The 13,506-nt window shown below is 43.2% G+C and overlaps 1 protein-coding gene across 1 annotated transcript; it reads right to left on the bottom strand.

Annotated features, from left to right (window-relative positions):
• Positions 1–9,731: 9,731 nt before the first annotated feature.
• On the bottom strand, positions 9,732–12,333 carry nog2 (noggin 2). The gene has a single exon (XM_078279886.1). It carries the CDS (start codon positions 11,077–11,079, stop codon positions 10,444–10,446), a length of 636 nt encoding a protein of 211 aa, XP_078136012.1. The 5' UTR covers positions 11,080–12,333; the 3' UTR covers positions 9,732–10,443.
• Between the last annotated feature and the right edge of the window lie 1,173 nt (positions 12,334–13,506).

Below are 13,506 nucleotides of genomic sequence, written 5' to 3'. Positions count from 1 at the left end.
GCTTTTTTTCTTTAGCTCCAACAGCAGCAAGTTTTCCCTTCTACTTCTATCCAATAGAATTGGTATACAATTTGTTTAAGATATGCAAAGAATTTGGTGATGCGCTGACTTCTTCTCTAGCACCACCATGAGGATGAAATTTGTAGTTTTTAGTGAAATATCTCAACAACTATTGGATATGCCATGAAATGTGGTACAGACCACTTCACCTTTCATCCAGCGCTACCATCAGGTGAAAATTTCAACTTGTCAAATACTTTGGTTTATCAACATAATACCTGCAAAACTGACATAAACATCAGCTGTCTTTAGTGGTAGTTAGCAAAGCATGCTAACATGGTAAACTAAGATAGTGACCAAGGTAAACGTAACACTTGCTTAACATCAATGTGTTAACAAATCATTTTCAGCACGTTAGCATTTATCTAAGTACAGCCTTTACAGAGCTGCTACAATGGCTGTAGACTCTTAGGCTATATTGACTACAGTTTACATGCCAAATACAATAAAGGGTTATCCAACCTGAATGACACACTGTTGCAAAGTTAAATTGAGGATGGGATAATTAGCATGTTTGGAAATGAGCGAGATAATAGAGATTATAAAGCTACATGTGATCCCTGCCAGACCAATTATGTGTAAGTTACTGCTTATCTGGAATCACAGATAACCAATCACACAGTTTTGCAAGCATACCCACATTTACAGTTAGAGAAAACACATTATGTTACCACTAGATGACAGTATTGGTCTAGTTTGACATGTTCTTCCACCTGTTCCAGGGTTTGCTAAGCAGGTCAAAGTATGAGACCATTGTCCAATGGTCAACATTCTGACAACAGGGTAGTACAGTAAATCTCACCAAGTGATCCCTGGTACTTCCTGTAGCTGCTGGGATAACAAAGTTTCTAAGCTGTGATGACTTAGGGCATTTGTCATCAATATAGCACGCTGCAGGTGTAAATCCTTAAAGATATATGGTTGCTTCTTTGGATTTACCAGGAAGAATTCTTATTTTGTACGTGTAAACATGTACTTTGAACTATGTCCTGGGCAGATTCCAAAGTGAGCAGGTTTATTGATATTTTCTTAATCAATAAGCTTTGTTGGCCAATGTGGTGTTGATGTTTTCTGTAGGGTTTAGGTCTCAAGTATCTATGGAGAAAGGGTATTCTTTGTCAGGCCCAGTGGTCAGCTTTCCGTAGTCATTTCCGTTCACAAAAGGGGTATTTACCCTCAATATGGTTTGCATAAGCTGTAAGGAGGTTCAGGGTGGGTCAGTAATTACAATGCAATTCAAAACCAGCCCACATTACCAAGGATGTTTCTTCTCACCAGTTGAATAATACAAAATGGGCATAATGGGTGGTATGACCCTTTTCTGATAACATTTTTAAATATCAGTTTTAAGATAACACAAAGTGGTTTTAATGTTTTTGCTGTTTTGCTTGAGGGATTAAAGCCATGTCATAAATTAATTTCACTCAACCAGAGAGTATGATCCATTTCTTAAGTGGCATTTCATACAAGTCATACAAAGTTTTGGGTAACACTATGGGAAATTCACTTGACAATTGTCCGGCCAATTACTAGAGTATTACATTGTCTTGCTCATTGTGGTCGCTTTCAGTGTAACATGATCCATTCCTAAATGCCCTCTGATTCAAACAAGTTCATAGCAGTGTTCCCATGGGGTCAACCCATGTGCAATCTGAGCTGAAAAGCATCCCATTTGGCTCTCCCTTTACATCCTATTGACAAGTGCACACACAGACACACACACACACACACACACACACACACACACACACACACACACACACACACACACACACACACACACACACACACACAAACCTGCCCCCTTTGAGTCTAAACCTCTATAGCCGTATATGTCCATTCCCTAATTGGTGGTTCTTCTTTCAAAGGAGTGATTATGTGTGTATGTGTTTAGAGGCGTCCTCTCTGTGCAAGGCGTCTCGATTCAGTCCATGTCCAATGCCAGAGGGGACAAAAGAGGCACCCGTTCCTCTCGGGGCGAGGGGCCGTTGACACCAATAAATCCCCCCTTCCACTTCCTCCCCGGTGTGTTGGGGTTATGTCAGGAATGTCCTGGGTCCTATTGTCCCCTGGTGCTCTGTTTTTGGTAACCCATCACCAAGCATTCTCTGCTGCTCACAGTGCCTTCTCCCTCCCCCTTGCACAACACACACACACACACACACACACACACACACACACACACACACACACCCTGGGCTGTATGTCCCCTGGTCCCTCACTCTGAATAGACCACCTCGGCTGAATACGACAGACAGGCAGGCGTCAGAACATCAGGTTCAGCAGCCCGAGTCGTGCCATGGCAGCCCAGTGGGGAAAATACAGCCAGTTATTTTCACCTGTTTGGTTCCCTTGCGCTCTTTGTTTTACGGGAGAAAGAAAATAAAACAATGGCCTGAGTGTTTTAGACTCCACTCCTAATTCCTATTCCATCCTTTCAGTGGGATCGAGTACACTGCCCTCTTCACCCCTTTTATAGTAATCAGCGCTTAAGGACACATTCATTTGATACTTCTACACTGTTACATATCGTTAATCTCTCATGCATATGGGGTTCCAGAAGTTATTTTGGGGATGATTTCTATCATATGCAACCTGTCTCAAGTACTTCTTCTTATGTTAGTAAAGTCCTACATGTCCCACAATGCATGTTGACAGAGAATAGGGCTGAAGTTGAGAGTTTAATGTGCTAAAAGCCGCACACAGACTTGGACCAATTTTCTTGTTTTAAAGTGGCATCTATTATTTAACACATAGTTAACATATCTTATCGGCTGCCACTGATTCTGATCACGTGAGATTACCATTGATGATATAGTGTTGGAACATCTGCTTGTTCTACAATGGGTTTCACCCTGTGTTTTGGCTATTGACTCCACTGAACAGAGGCTTCAGTGGAAATACCATATGTCAATATAACAACGCAATGTTTTTGTTTGTCTTATCATCAGCAGGGACATACATTAACTGAAAAACCAAAAAGTTAAAGTGCAGAACTGTTTTGTAAGATTGGCTTTTCCCTTTGAGGCTGTATTTATTTTAGCATGCATTTTTTTTATTCCCATGTAAATGTCGTGCACCTCATCTCACCAAGAACCATGTGAACGAGTTCAAGATAAACATTAATTACCTCTAAATTTAGTTGGTACAGAAACAGGATTAAAAAAAACACAAAGACATTAGAATTAAATTACACACACACACACACACACACACACACACACACACACACACACACACAAACTTTCTCCTGACTGCTTATGTGGAACCTGTTATGGAGAGACTGTGCAGAAATACTAAGGATTGACTTTCTTAAATTAAGGTATTTACACAGCTCAGCAAATGACATGTAATCACGACCCATGGCCCTCACTATCATGCTCTGCAGCTTGTGTATGGCCATGGCTTTTGCATAAGGCATGTTGCACAAACAAAAACCTTAGCAAAGTCATCTCTAGTGTGACCAGGAAGGAGTAATCTACTATTAGTAATCCAATTTGGGCTGTATCATCTGCATAATCTGCTTGATTCAAATACACTTCATCATCTCCATCCCTCTCTTTCTCTCTCACAAACCTGCTCACACATAGTGAACACACATTCCCAAATCTCTTTGCTTACTGCATGTCACGCATAACCATTCAAGACATCATGTGTCCATTCATTGCAACCCCTTCGTGCATTCATTCAACCTCTAATAGCACACATACTCTCTTCGCTGGCCTTATTCACTCCAATCACAGGAGAGGTAACATCACATACTGCTGTTGCTGCTTCCTCGTGTCACCTGGCTCCATTAGAGCTTACGCCATTGCCAAACCCCAAATACCAGAGGTTTGATTTGTTGTTTGGTGGGGGCAATGTATGAGTTGTGTGTGTGTGTGTGTGTGTGTGTGTGTGTGTGTGTGTGTGTGTGTGTGTGTGTGTGTGTGTGTGTGTGTGTGAGGGAGTAAGAGGGAGTAGGTGGGTTGTACACATGTTACGAAGCGAGGCGCCATTGCAGCCTAAAAAACTATTAGTCTCTGTAAATACACACTGTGGCGAAAGTAAACATTCTCAGCATGCCATCTAGGCGCACAGAGGGGTACTGGGAGACAGCCGCCGGACAGGCTGTGAGGGGGAGGTGTATATGTGAGTGTGTGTGTGTGTGTGTGTGTGTGTGTGTGTGTGTGTGTGTGTGTGTGTGTGTGTGTGTGTGTGTGTGTGTGTGGAGTAAAGCAGCAATCAGTGAGCTGAGAGGAGGTGGATATGGAAAATATAGATTTTAACTGGGGGAAAACTCATGAGTTTGTATATAATCAAGCCACAATCACGATCAAGTTGAGAAGTCAAGTAAACGACTTACAGATAGTTTACCTTAGTGTGTTGTTGTAACGACTGGGGACCAATTAGGTATCAGGAGTACTCTGGGAACACCTAGTGTTTGTGTGGGCTGGTGAGGAGTGCTGTCCAACTCTTACGTCTATCCTGAGATCTGGTGTGTGTGTGTGTGTGTGTGTGTGTGTGTGTGTGTGTGTGTGTGTTCGTGTGTGTGTGTGTGTGTGTGTGTCTGTGTGTAAAACTGACTCAATTTTGTGTCCCATTTGACAGACAAGCCAGGTTTCTGATTTTAGTTTGATGAGGTGAAGATGGTAAAGTCAGTAGTGGTTAATGGCATATTTGTGTCCATACATTTTTAGAACCAAGGCATAACACTCACAATTCAAAGTCTGTCACACTGGCATGTACCAAACACAGTCTACAAACTTTAACACGCGTTTCCTGATTGGTGAGGAAAAAAACACGATAAAAAGTAAAATTAGCCTGTTCTCAATGGGATCAAAAGACGACCATTGATGCAAAAGGACTATTTTGATTCGGGACCCATGCTGGCAATGGGAGAAAGCACAAGTAACCATGGAAACAGAGCTCAGAATATACACTATTCCCAGGGTGGCGAGTGCCACGCCACCCACAGCTCTATTTTTAGGCCTTACTTTGGGCTTACAATATCTGTTACATCTAACAAGAGTTAAACTGAGTAATCAGCAAGCATGACTACAGAAATGTGACTCTGACACTATGCGTCTGATTAAAAGGGTAGCAGCATAAGAGCATATAGGGAAACCAGGATCTTACTGCAGGCTTTTGACTGCTGTGTGTTTAATATGAGCTCCAAGGACACAAACAGCATAAAACAGACATCATTTATCTGACTATTACTTTTCAAATTGCAGGTATTAAGAGATTAAACATATTGTAGCAAGCTATGTGGAAGAAGTCAAAGAGGGAAAGATATAGAACTCTGTGTTTATGTTTATTCAACCACTACACACGCGATACACAGAGGTGTACCCCAGTGTTTCAGTCATGGTAACCCAACAAATGTAAATAACCATGAACACATTATCAAGACTAAAAACCTAGGTAACGTAAATGCATAACAAAAACACTAACAGAACATCATTTACACACTTAAACTAAACACTTAAACAACACTAATAACCTAGTCCCATGATCCTTTGCACTGCCGGGCAGAACAGTCAACACAACGGCATCCTGCCGGCCGTTACAATATCAAATAGTACACAAATGAGATTAAAGAGGATTATAACAGGCAGCCACAACAGCAAGAATATAAAAAACAATTAACTGTTTGCATGTAGAAATGTTTGATGATTTCAAACAGGAAGGAAGGAGCCTGGATATTGAAGGTCTGGTCAACTTTGGCCTTTTGTCTGTGCTTTAAGCAGGAAAGCCCTGCTTTGCATCACAAACTGCTCCTCACACTCTTCAGATTTTGCAGCATACTTAAGTTGCCAGCCAGACTTTTCAACAACCAGTGTTGAGAAACTAAGTTTAAGTAATACAGTCCTGTGAATGATGAATGTTCTCATGACTCTCATTGCATGCATTTCCAGTGCATTACCAGTCGGCTTAATTGTGAGAAGCACCGCTTGTTGGCGATGACTGGAGTTTGATTACAATCACCTGTTATTTGACTACAGTCACCTGTTGTTTGCCGGCAAAGATGGCCGCTGTGTTGATGTAATGGCATGTCATGAATTTGGTGCCCACTGCTGCTGACTCCAGCAGGGTTTGTGAGCACTTGCAGCAATTGGATGGTTGACATCAGGATGGTGCAGCTGGTGTTAGATCAGTCTCGAAGCACTGGAAGTGTGTTAAGAGAGAGAATCTTTAAACCCCCACACACACACACACACACACACACACACACACACACACACACACACACACACACACGCATTTCAGGCATGGCCTTGGGGAAGGAAGAGTGTAATTAACCAATCAGGGCCTTGTGGTGGTTCAAAGAGTGACCAATCAACTGAAGACCACCAGGAACACAGAAAAGGATCAGCGGAAAAACACACATGCATGCACCATCACTTCCTGTACATACACGCGCGCATGCACACACACACACACACACACACACACACACACACACACACAGCATCTCAGGATAGACATAAGAGTTGGACAGCACTCATCACCAGCCCACACAAATACTAGGTGTTGCCAGAGCCTAATTGGTCCCCAGTCGTCATAACAACTACAGACACACTCTCTTAGATACATCTCTTGCTTCTTACATGAACACATGCTTGACACACCTTCAGACACCACAAGCTGGGTATGGTGGTCTGACGGAATGCCGGGTATCATCTGCGGTGACTCCATTTATGTGTGTGTGTCTGTGTGTGCCTTCCCTCCCCTCAGTGCTCCATCTAATACCCTGTCATCATCAATAACCTCAGCAGTGCTGACTCACTAGCTTTTACAACCATGGGCTTTGGGCCTTACTTACAGCCACAGACCCTTGTCTCCGTCTCTGTCTGTCTGTCTGTCAGCCCGCTGCAAGCACGCACGCACGCACGCACGCACGCACGCACGCACGCACGCACACACACACACACACACACACACACACACACACACACGAGATATGTGCGTGCATGTGTACACGTGCGCCTGTGGCTGATTTTGTGTGCAAGCATGCAATCACGATACACGCTTAGCTGCACACTTATTCTTCAGCGTAGATCCGCAGAGGTATGGATGTGTCTTTCACATTTGCTCGAATCAAAGTCACCGCAGACCCTTTACCACCCACACACCGACGCACCCTAATCCTTCCTGATCGGTCCACAATCCATCATAATAATTGAGTCTCATCATGAGACAGAGCCTTGTCATCTTCACCACAAAACTTGCCACCCTTCCCCAGCTCCTTCCCCATCATCCCTATCCTAATTGTCTCCAGGCCTTTGTTTAATTCTTAATTTTATATTCACTGAAGGTTTAAATATATATAAAGCTTCTAAATATACCAAACTGTATTTATTATTGTGGGGTCATTGTAGCCCATTTTGTCAGAGGTCTGTGCTGATGAATGTGGAGACCATAAGGATGCTGAGCGTCTGACCACCACTGTCTTGACATTTTTATGAACATTATGTGAATGCAGGCTGCTCTGATATGTCAGCGCCTCACTTGTGGCCCTTTGAATATGTCGATGAGGAGACGTCTTCAAATTATTCTCAGCGTGAAACATCAATCAAAGGGCTGTCTGCAGCCATTTTATGATGAAATTGTGTGATTTGTTGATGAATGAAAAGTGTATATTTTATGAATGGTGTGAAGTTGTGACAGTCAACATCAGCCGTTTTGCATAAAGTGAAGACAGGAGTCTGACAGTTGCTCATTTGAGGATTGGCATTTTTCCCTGGGTGTAAGGAAAAACCCACATGGTCGGTATTTAGTCCACAACTGTTAGATGCTTTTATATTAACTCTGCATTCAAAAGGTTTCTATTTCTAGGATGGGATTAATTTAGTGGGTGTACAGTTGGTTTAAAGCTGGGGCTGCATTTTTAACAAATAGGGTTAGAAGAAATGTGAGCATATCTAATCATACAGCAACACTTCCAGGACAATGAGTTCTAAAATAATAACCACAGAATATGTCATTTAACATACAGAATGTGTCCTGAAATACATATCTAGCATTTCCATTTAATTTAAACACAAAATAACTAACATTAAGTCTCCATTTAATCACATTTGTGTTCAGGGACAGAGAAGGGACTGAGAAGATTCAAATTGTTTATTTATCTGGCATATGATAAGGATTAAGTACTTTGATGACAATTAACGATTCATCATTTTGCTGAGGACCCCCTGGACTCCCGTCAAGGACCACCTGGAGGTCCCCGGACCCCACTTTGAGAACCTCTGATCTGACTGGCTGGCGGGGTCCGTTTCTAAAAGGTGCGCACCTAACTGGCTGGAGCCAGGGCGGCGTATTGCCTTTCACACGCTTCTAAAATACTCTCCGGGCAGAGCCTGAAAGGGTTACTGTTTCCCAAAGTGCCTCATTCTGCGCAGTCGAGAGGGGGCGGCTGAGTGGCGCCGTCGAGTCAGAGACGCAGTTTCTAAAAACCCCGAGACATCATCAAGAAAGAAGCTGACAGTAAGGAAAGCAGCCCCCTTCCTGCTCCTCTTCCTCCTCCTCCGCTGGCATGCTGCCGTCCTTCTCCTCTGCTTACCAAATCCCCTCAGTGGTTCTGTCACAATAACCGGGCGGCAAGTGTCAAATCCAACTCCAACCCGCAAAAACACAAATCACTTTAACGCACACAAGATGCGCTCAGTGGAAACACTACACACGCTGCTTTTAGCTTTCAGACATTTAGTCATAGCTCTGTTTAAGTCGTTGATTGTATTTAAAGAATAATATAAACACCATAAAACCCCCTACTTACAGAAAATGACTCCTCGCCTTGATTTCATAGTTAATTTCCCTGCGCGTCTCCAGCGCGTTTAATTGGCCAAATCTCTTTAACTTGCAGACAGCAAGCTCTCCAATTAATAGTCTGCTAACGTCAAAAACAGTTGACCATTGTTTTATGGGCTTTGTGTTTTTTTTTTCTCTACTCTCCAGGGCGGTCAGACTTGAATAGGCGCCGGTCTGCTCCAGTCCACCTCTATACAAATACCTCAGTGGAACTTGTGTGGAGCTTCCAGAGTAAAAAGCACAGACCCCAGACGTCCCTGGCTCGCGCACATACGCTCGCCATTTCATCATCTGACACTGTTTGAAATGTCTGAATCATATTTTACCCATTATGTTAACACCTCGGAGCCCTGAAACGAGCATGATGTGCGTAGACAGGGGAGATGAATGTGCGTGGCCTCTCCTCTCTCTCTGGCTGAGACAAATGAATGCTAGTTCTGTGGAGGCGCTTGAGGTATGTGTTGCGCATTACACAGCGTAGTAAATCAGCCCTTTCTAAAATCACTGTGACGGCGTGGAGCGTCAGGCAGTCCACACAGAGTCACTGAAGCTTGGACTTACTGTGCAGTTAGTAACTCCACTCCACTTCGGAGCCCGACCTTCTACACTGCAAAAAATATCAGTCTGAAACAAAAATGTTCATAAAACGTGGCTTAATTTCACGTGTTTCCAATTCAAGAAAACTTTTTTTTTTTCTGAATCAAATGACACTGTTATGACATTTATATGAAACACAAATCCAACTCTGTTGCAAACATCAGCAAGGGAATATTTTAAGACTGAATGAGACAACATGTTCAGATGATTATTTTTACAGTGTACACGACCCCCTGGATATAGACACTCGTTGTAAGCAACATGGCTTGACACTAATACACGTTGGAAAGATAGACTTTATTGCTAAAACGTGTAAACATAACATGTACACTGATGTTTTACTTTTTTATTTATTTCATTGAATTTTTTTTTTGTTTTTAGAAATATTCAAGTAGACATCTCCCATATGTTTTTCTGGTATACTCTGCTATTCTCTTTCCTTATGCTCTATACTCACAATCGTTAAAATAATAAATAAAACGTACAGATTTGTTTATTTCTACAATACTATGTATTCCAAAAAAAGCTGAGTTCACGCCTTTATATATATCTTTAACCTCAACTTCTTTTTTTTTTTTTACAATTTAATTATTATTGATATTAATATTATACAAAAACTCTAGGCAGCATTGCAGTGAAATAACAGTCAGCATCAATGTTCAGTTGAAGAAAAAGTTCACCTCTTGGAGAAGTGTAGCATATGCATTGCATCTTCAATGTCTCATAAAAATATCAACAAAAAAAAAGCTCTTCCTTGTGAAGTGCTCGTGTTCCCCCCAAAAAACGTTTCAGGGTTGAGAATAAAATATGGTCCTGGTTCAATTAGAAAAAAATAGCTGCATTTTTCTTAAATATGTACAATGTTGGTATTTCACTTAAAATGCTATATAAAAAAATAGATTTTCTATGGTGCCCACCTCTGTAGAGAGTTAACAGTGCAATAGAAACCGTATTTCCAGTCCACTCCCCCCTCGACTTCCTTAGAGAAAATCAGCACGAACACTTGCACTCTGAGATGATTGGGTATTGCACCTGTATCCACGTACAGTATTTCTGTCTTAGAAACCCTTGACAATACCACCGGAGGAAAATCTTGTTGATTGACTTGGCGGGTTTGCAAGACATCCCCTCAGGGAAGGAGCAAGAGCGCTCAGAGAAACAGTTTCCCTCCTTGATGTAACGTGGCCAGAACCTCACGCCCAAATCCTTCCAGGTGTGCACCACTGGGCAGTGCGTATAAGTCCACAGCCACTGCAGAAATTTCCTACGGGCTTTCTTTCCCACTTTTACCCGCTTTCCATAGGGGGTCTCTGTGAGGTCCAGCTTTTTAATCTCGTTAGGCATGGGCCCCTGCAGCTTTACCTGGTTGTCCGGCTCGGAGAAGTTCAATATGATGGGAGAGGTGATGGACATGAAGTTGGGGTCAAAGTTACTGCCGAGCTTTTTCCTCAGAGTCCTCTCGGTCAAGTCCTGCTCCCGGGGGTCGTACTCCGGGTCGGGGTCCTCCTTAAGGTCGGGCACAGGGAGGTGTTCACTGGGCGATGGACGGAGGCGAAGGTAATGCTGGGAAACTCCAAGGTGAACGCACACCAGCACGTAAAAGAGTAGCGTTTGTGAGAGGCCCATTATTCCTCTTGTTTTACGCTCCGGTTCTTCTCGCGTTATTATTATTCAATTCTTTTCCCGGTCACTGTGTTCTCTGCAATGGCTAGCCCGGGGCTTCATAAATAGTAGAAGTTCAGTCACCAGCAAGGCGATACTTTTAATAGACCACGTCGGGTTTGAATGACATGGAGCGGAGTGCTTTGCTTTTTAGGGCTCCTTCAACTTTGCAATGTGCCCGCTGATGCAACTATGCAGCGCCAAGCGGTGCCCCTGCTTTGCAAAAAGTGTTTAGTCTAAACAAAAAAAGCACTAAACAAAATGGGGAAAACTCTATTCACGCTCTCTCCGGCCTCACCCCACTCCCTTGGATTCACTTTGGGTTTCTTTCGGTTGTCATGGTTACCCCGGGGACTCGAAGCCACGACGAACTGTCTACACTTGATGACAGCGGCCGAGGCGAGAGCTGCATGGAATGAAGTGTTTTCTAAAGAGACAAAATAGATCCGGAGCGTCCCGAGAGAGAAGGGCGCACAAAAGACTACTTCACCAAGTTTTAAATGTCACGCGCCCGGCAATGAGGGCTGCCTTGGCCAATGTTATTTTTACGCACGGCTTTTATAAACGTGGCTTCTCCTAACGTCGCCTGACGCTCTCAGGTTTGACAAGGTCCCAGGGCGCACACTCCATGGACTGAATAAATGGTCTCTGCAGTCAGTCCCTTGAGGTATTCCAGCCGTGGATCTGTGCAACTCACTGAAAATGTCCAAAAAACTTGAGAAAAATGCTCCGCAGTGGGATGTAATCTCAATTTATGAAATAACAGCCATTTATCTTCCCAGGGGATGTTCCAAAGTCGCAGAGCAGTTCTTTACATTACAGTCTCAGGCTATAATATTCCTACAGAACTCTCGGCTTTGCGTGGAATAGAACAAAAACGATGAAAAGCGGCGTTACAGCAAATTGCAGTGTCAGTGCATATCAAATGCAAACTGCAGAAAGCCAGTAAACGTTGTTAGTTCAGAGTTCCTTTCACCGTGCTGAATCCTTTCAGAAAAGCTCCAGATCCCACTGTCGCTGCATGCCGAGACAGTCCATAATCTGGAGCCTTTTTGCCCGGTAAATGCAAGCGGTCAATTCCTGAGGGAGCGTCTCTACTCCTTTGATAACTGGTACAGAAGCTCCTACTGAGTCGCTCCTACTTCAGGAGTCTGAGAGACTTGGCGCTGGAGCGTTTCTTTGCTTAGGCACACTGTGTGTGAGTGTGTCTGTAGCGAGTGGTGCTCAGTCCCAAGTTAAATATCCCCCTCCGACGGCACAAAGTGTCAGAGGGGCCTGCCCACCCCACTTTCACTATGATTGACAGCGCCCCCCCCCCCTCCCCACTCCGGGCCACCCCCTCCCCTTTCAACGTGGAAAATATCAGCCACAATCACAAGGATCAACTGGGTCCTAAAGCACCAGTTTCATTCCGTTTTACAGTGTAATATTCTACAACATGAACATTTTTATCATATTACAGAAATTCTGAAATCTCACACAAACTTCTAGTGTTAGCCTATAGCAACAGTTTTCTCCGTCAGCTGAGTGTCTGTGATCCACTAATAGGTTCAATACGCTGTCAATAATCAGCTGAAGCGTTTAAAAGAGTTTCCTTGGCTTGAACTTTCCCATGAAATTGATGGGAAACGTTTAGTAGCTTGTCTACGGAAAAGGGGCATCGCATTCCACCTTTGTTCGTCAGCATTTGGGTCTGCACAGGAATTGGCCCGTTGAACTTAGGGGTCACAAAATAGGCGCGTAATTAAGGGCTATAAATGGCCATGGATAACTAAGCGGTACCTTTCCCATGCTAAGCAGTCATTAGGCCATGGACTTACTTTTGCCTGAACTACGTTGGCCTTTTTATAATGCCACTTAAAAGTGATTTAGACAAGTTAAATGTATTAACTATCAAGCTGAGGCATTTACACATTTAGTTTAGTAAGAAGCTGGTATTAAACTAGAATATTTTGGATGCTAAGAAACGGTGGTGAAGTTGACCCCCAGTTTAATCAAACAGCAATACAAATAACTCTAATCAAAATATTTTTAACGTTTTTTAAAAATGAAAATCATACATATAAACTTTTACTAATTATGTAATTAACCCAGTCACAAAAGGTGGCTAGACTGAGTTTGGATGTGTTTCCCATTAGTTTGACCCTGGCTCTAGATTGATATATTCATCCTGTGCCATTTGGATAGGCTGACCAGGGTTATTGGGCTTGTCGACTTGTCATTGTGCTTGTCTTTTGTAGTGGTCACTAGAGGGCGTCGATCCAGCACAGTGTGGACCTGCAGCGAGGGTCTCCCTAGACTCTCTCCGTCACTGTCTGACTCCCCATACATAGTTATGCTGCAGCTCAAGTGAAATCACTCCGCAGCTTTGTGATCCAATATCCAAAAGCC

The sequence above is a fragment of the Sander vitreus genome, chromosome 21 (assembly GCF_031162955.1).
Source record: "Sander vitreus isolate 19-12246 chromosome 21, sanVit1, whole genome shotgun sequence".
Taxonomy (NCBI): Eukaryota; Metazoa; Chordata; class Actinopteri; order Perciformes; family Percidae; genus Sander; species Sander vitreus.
The sequence above is the reverse complement of the archived record's forward strand: the minus strand, read 5'-3'. Positions and strand labels throughout refer to the sequence as shown.

Bases quoted from the DNA above. Each gene is read 5' to 3' on its own strand.
- nog2 (XM_078279886.1), bottom strand. From the start codon at position 11,079: ATGGGCCTCTCACAAACGCTACTCTTTTACGTGCTGGTGTGCGTTCAC.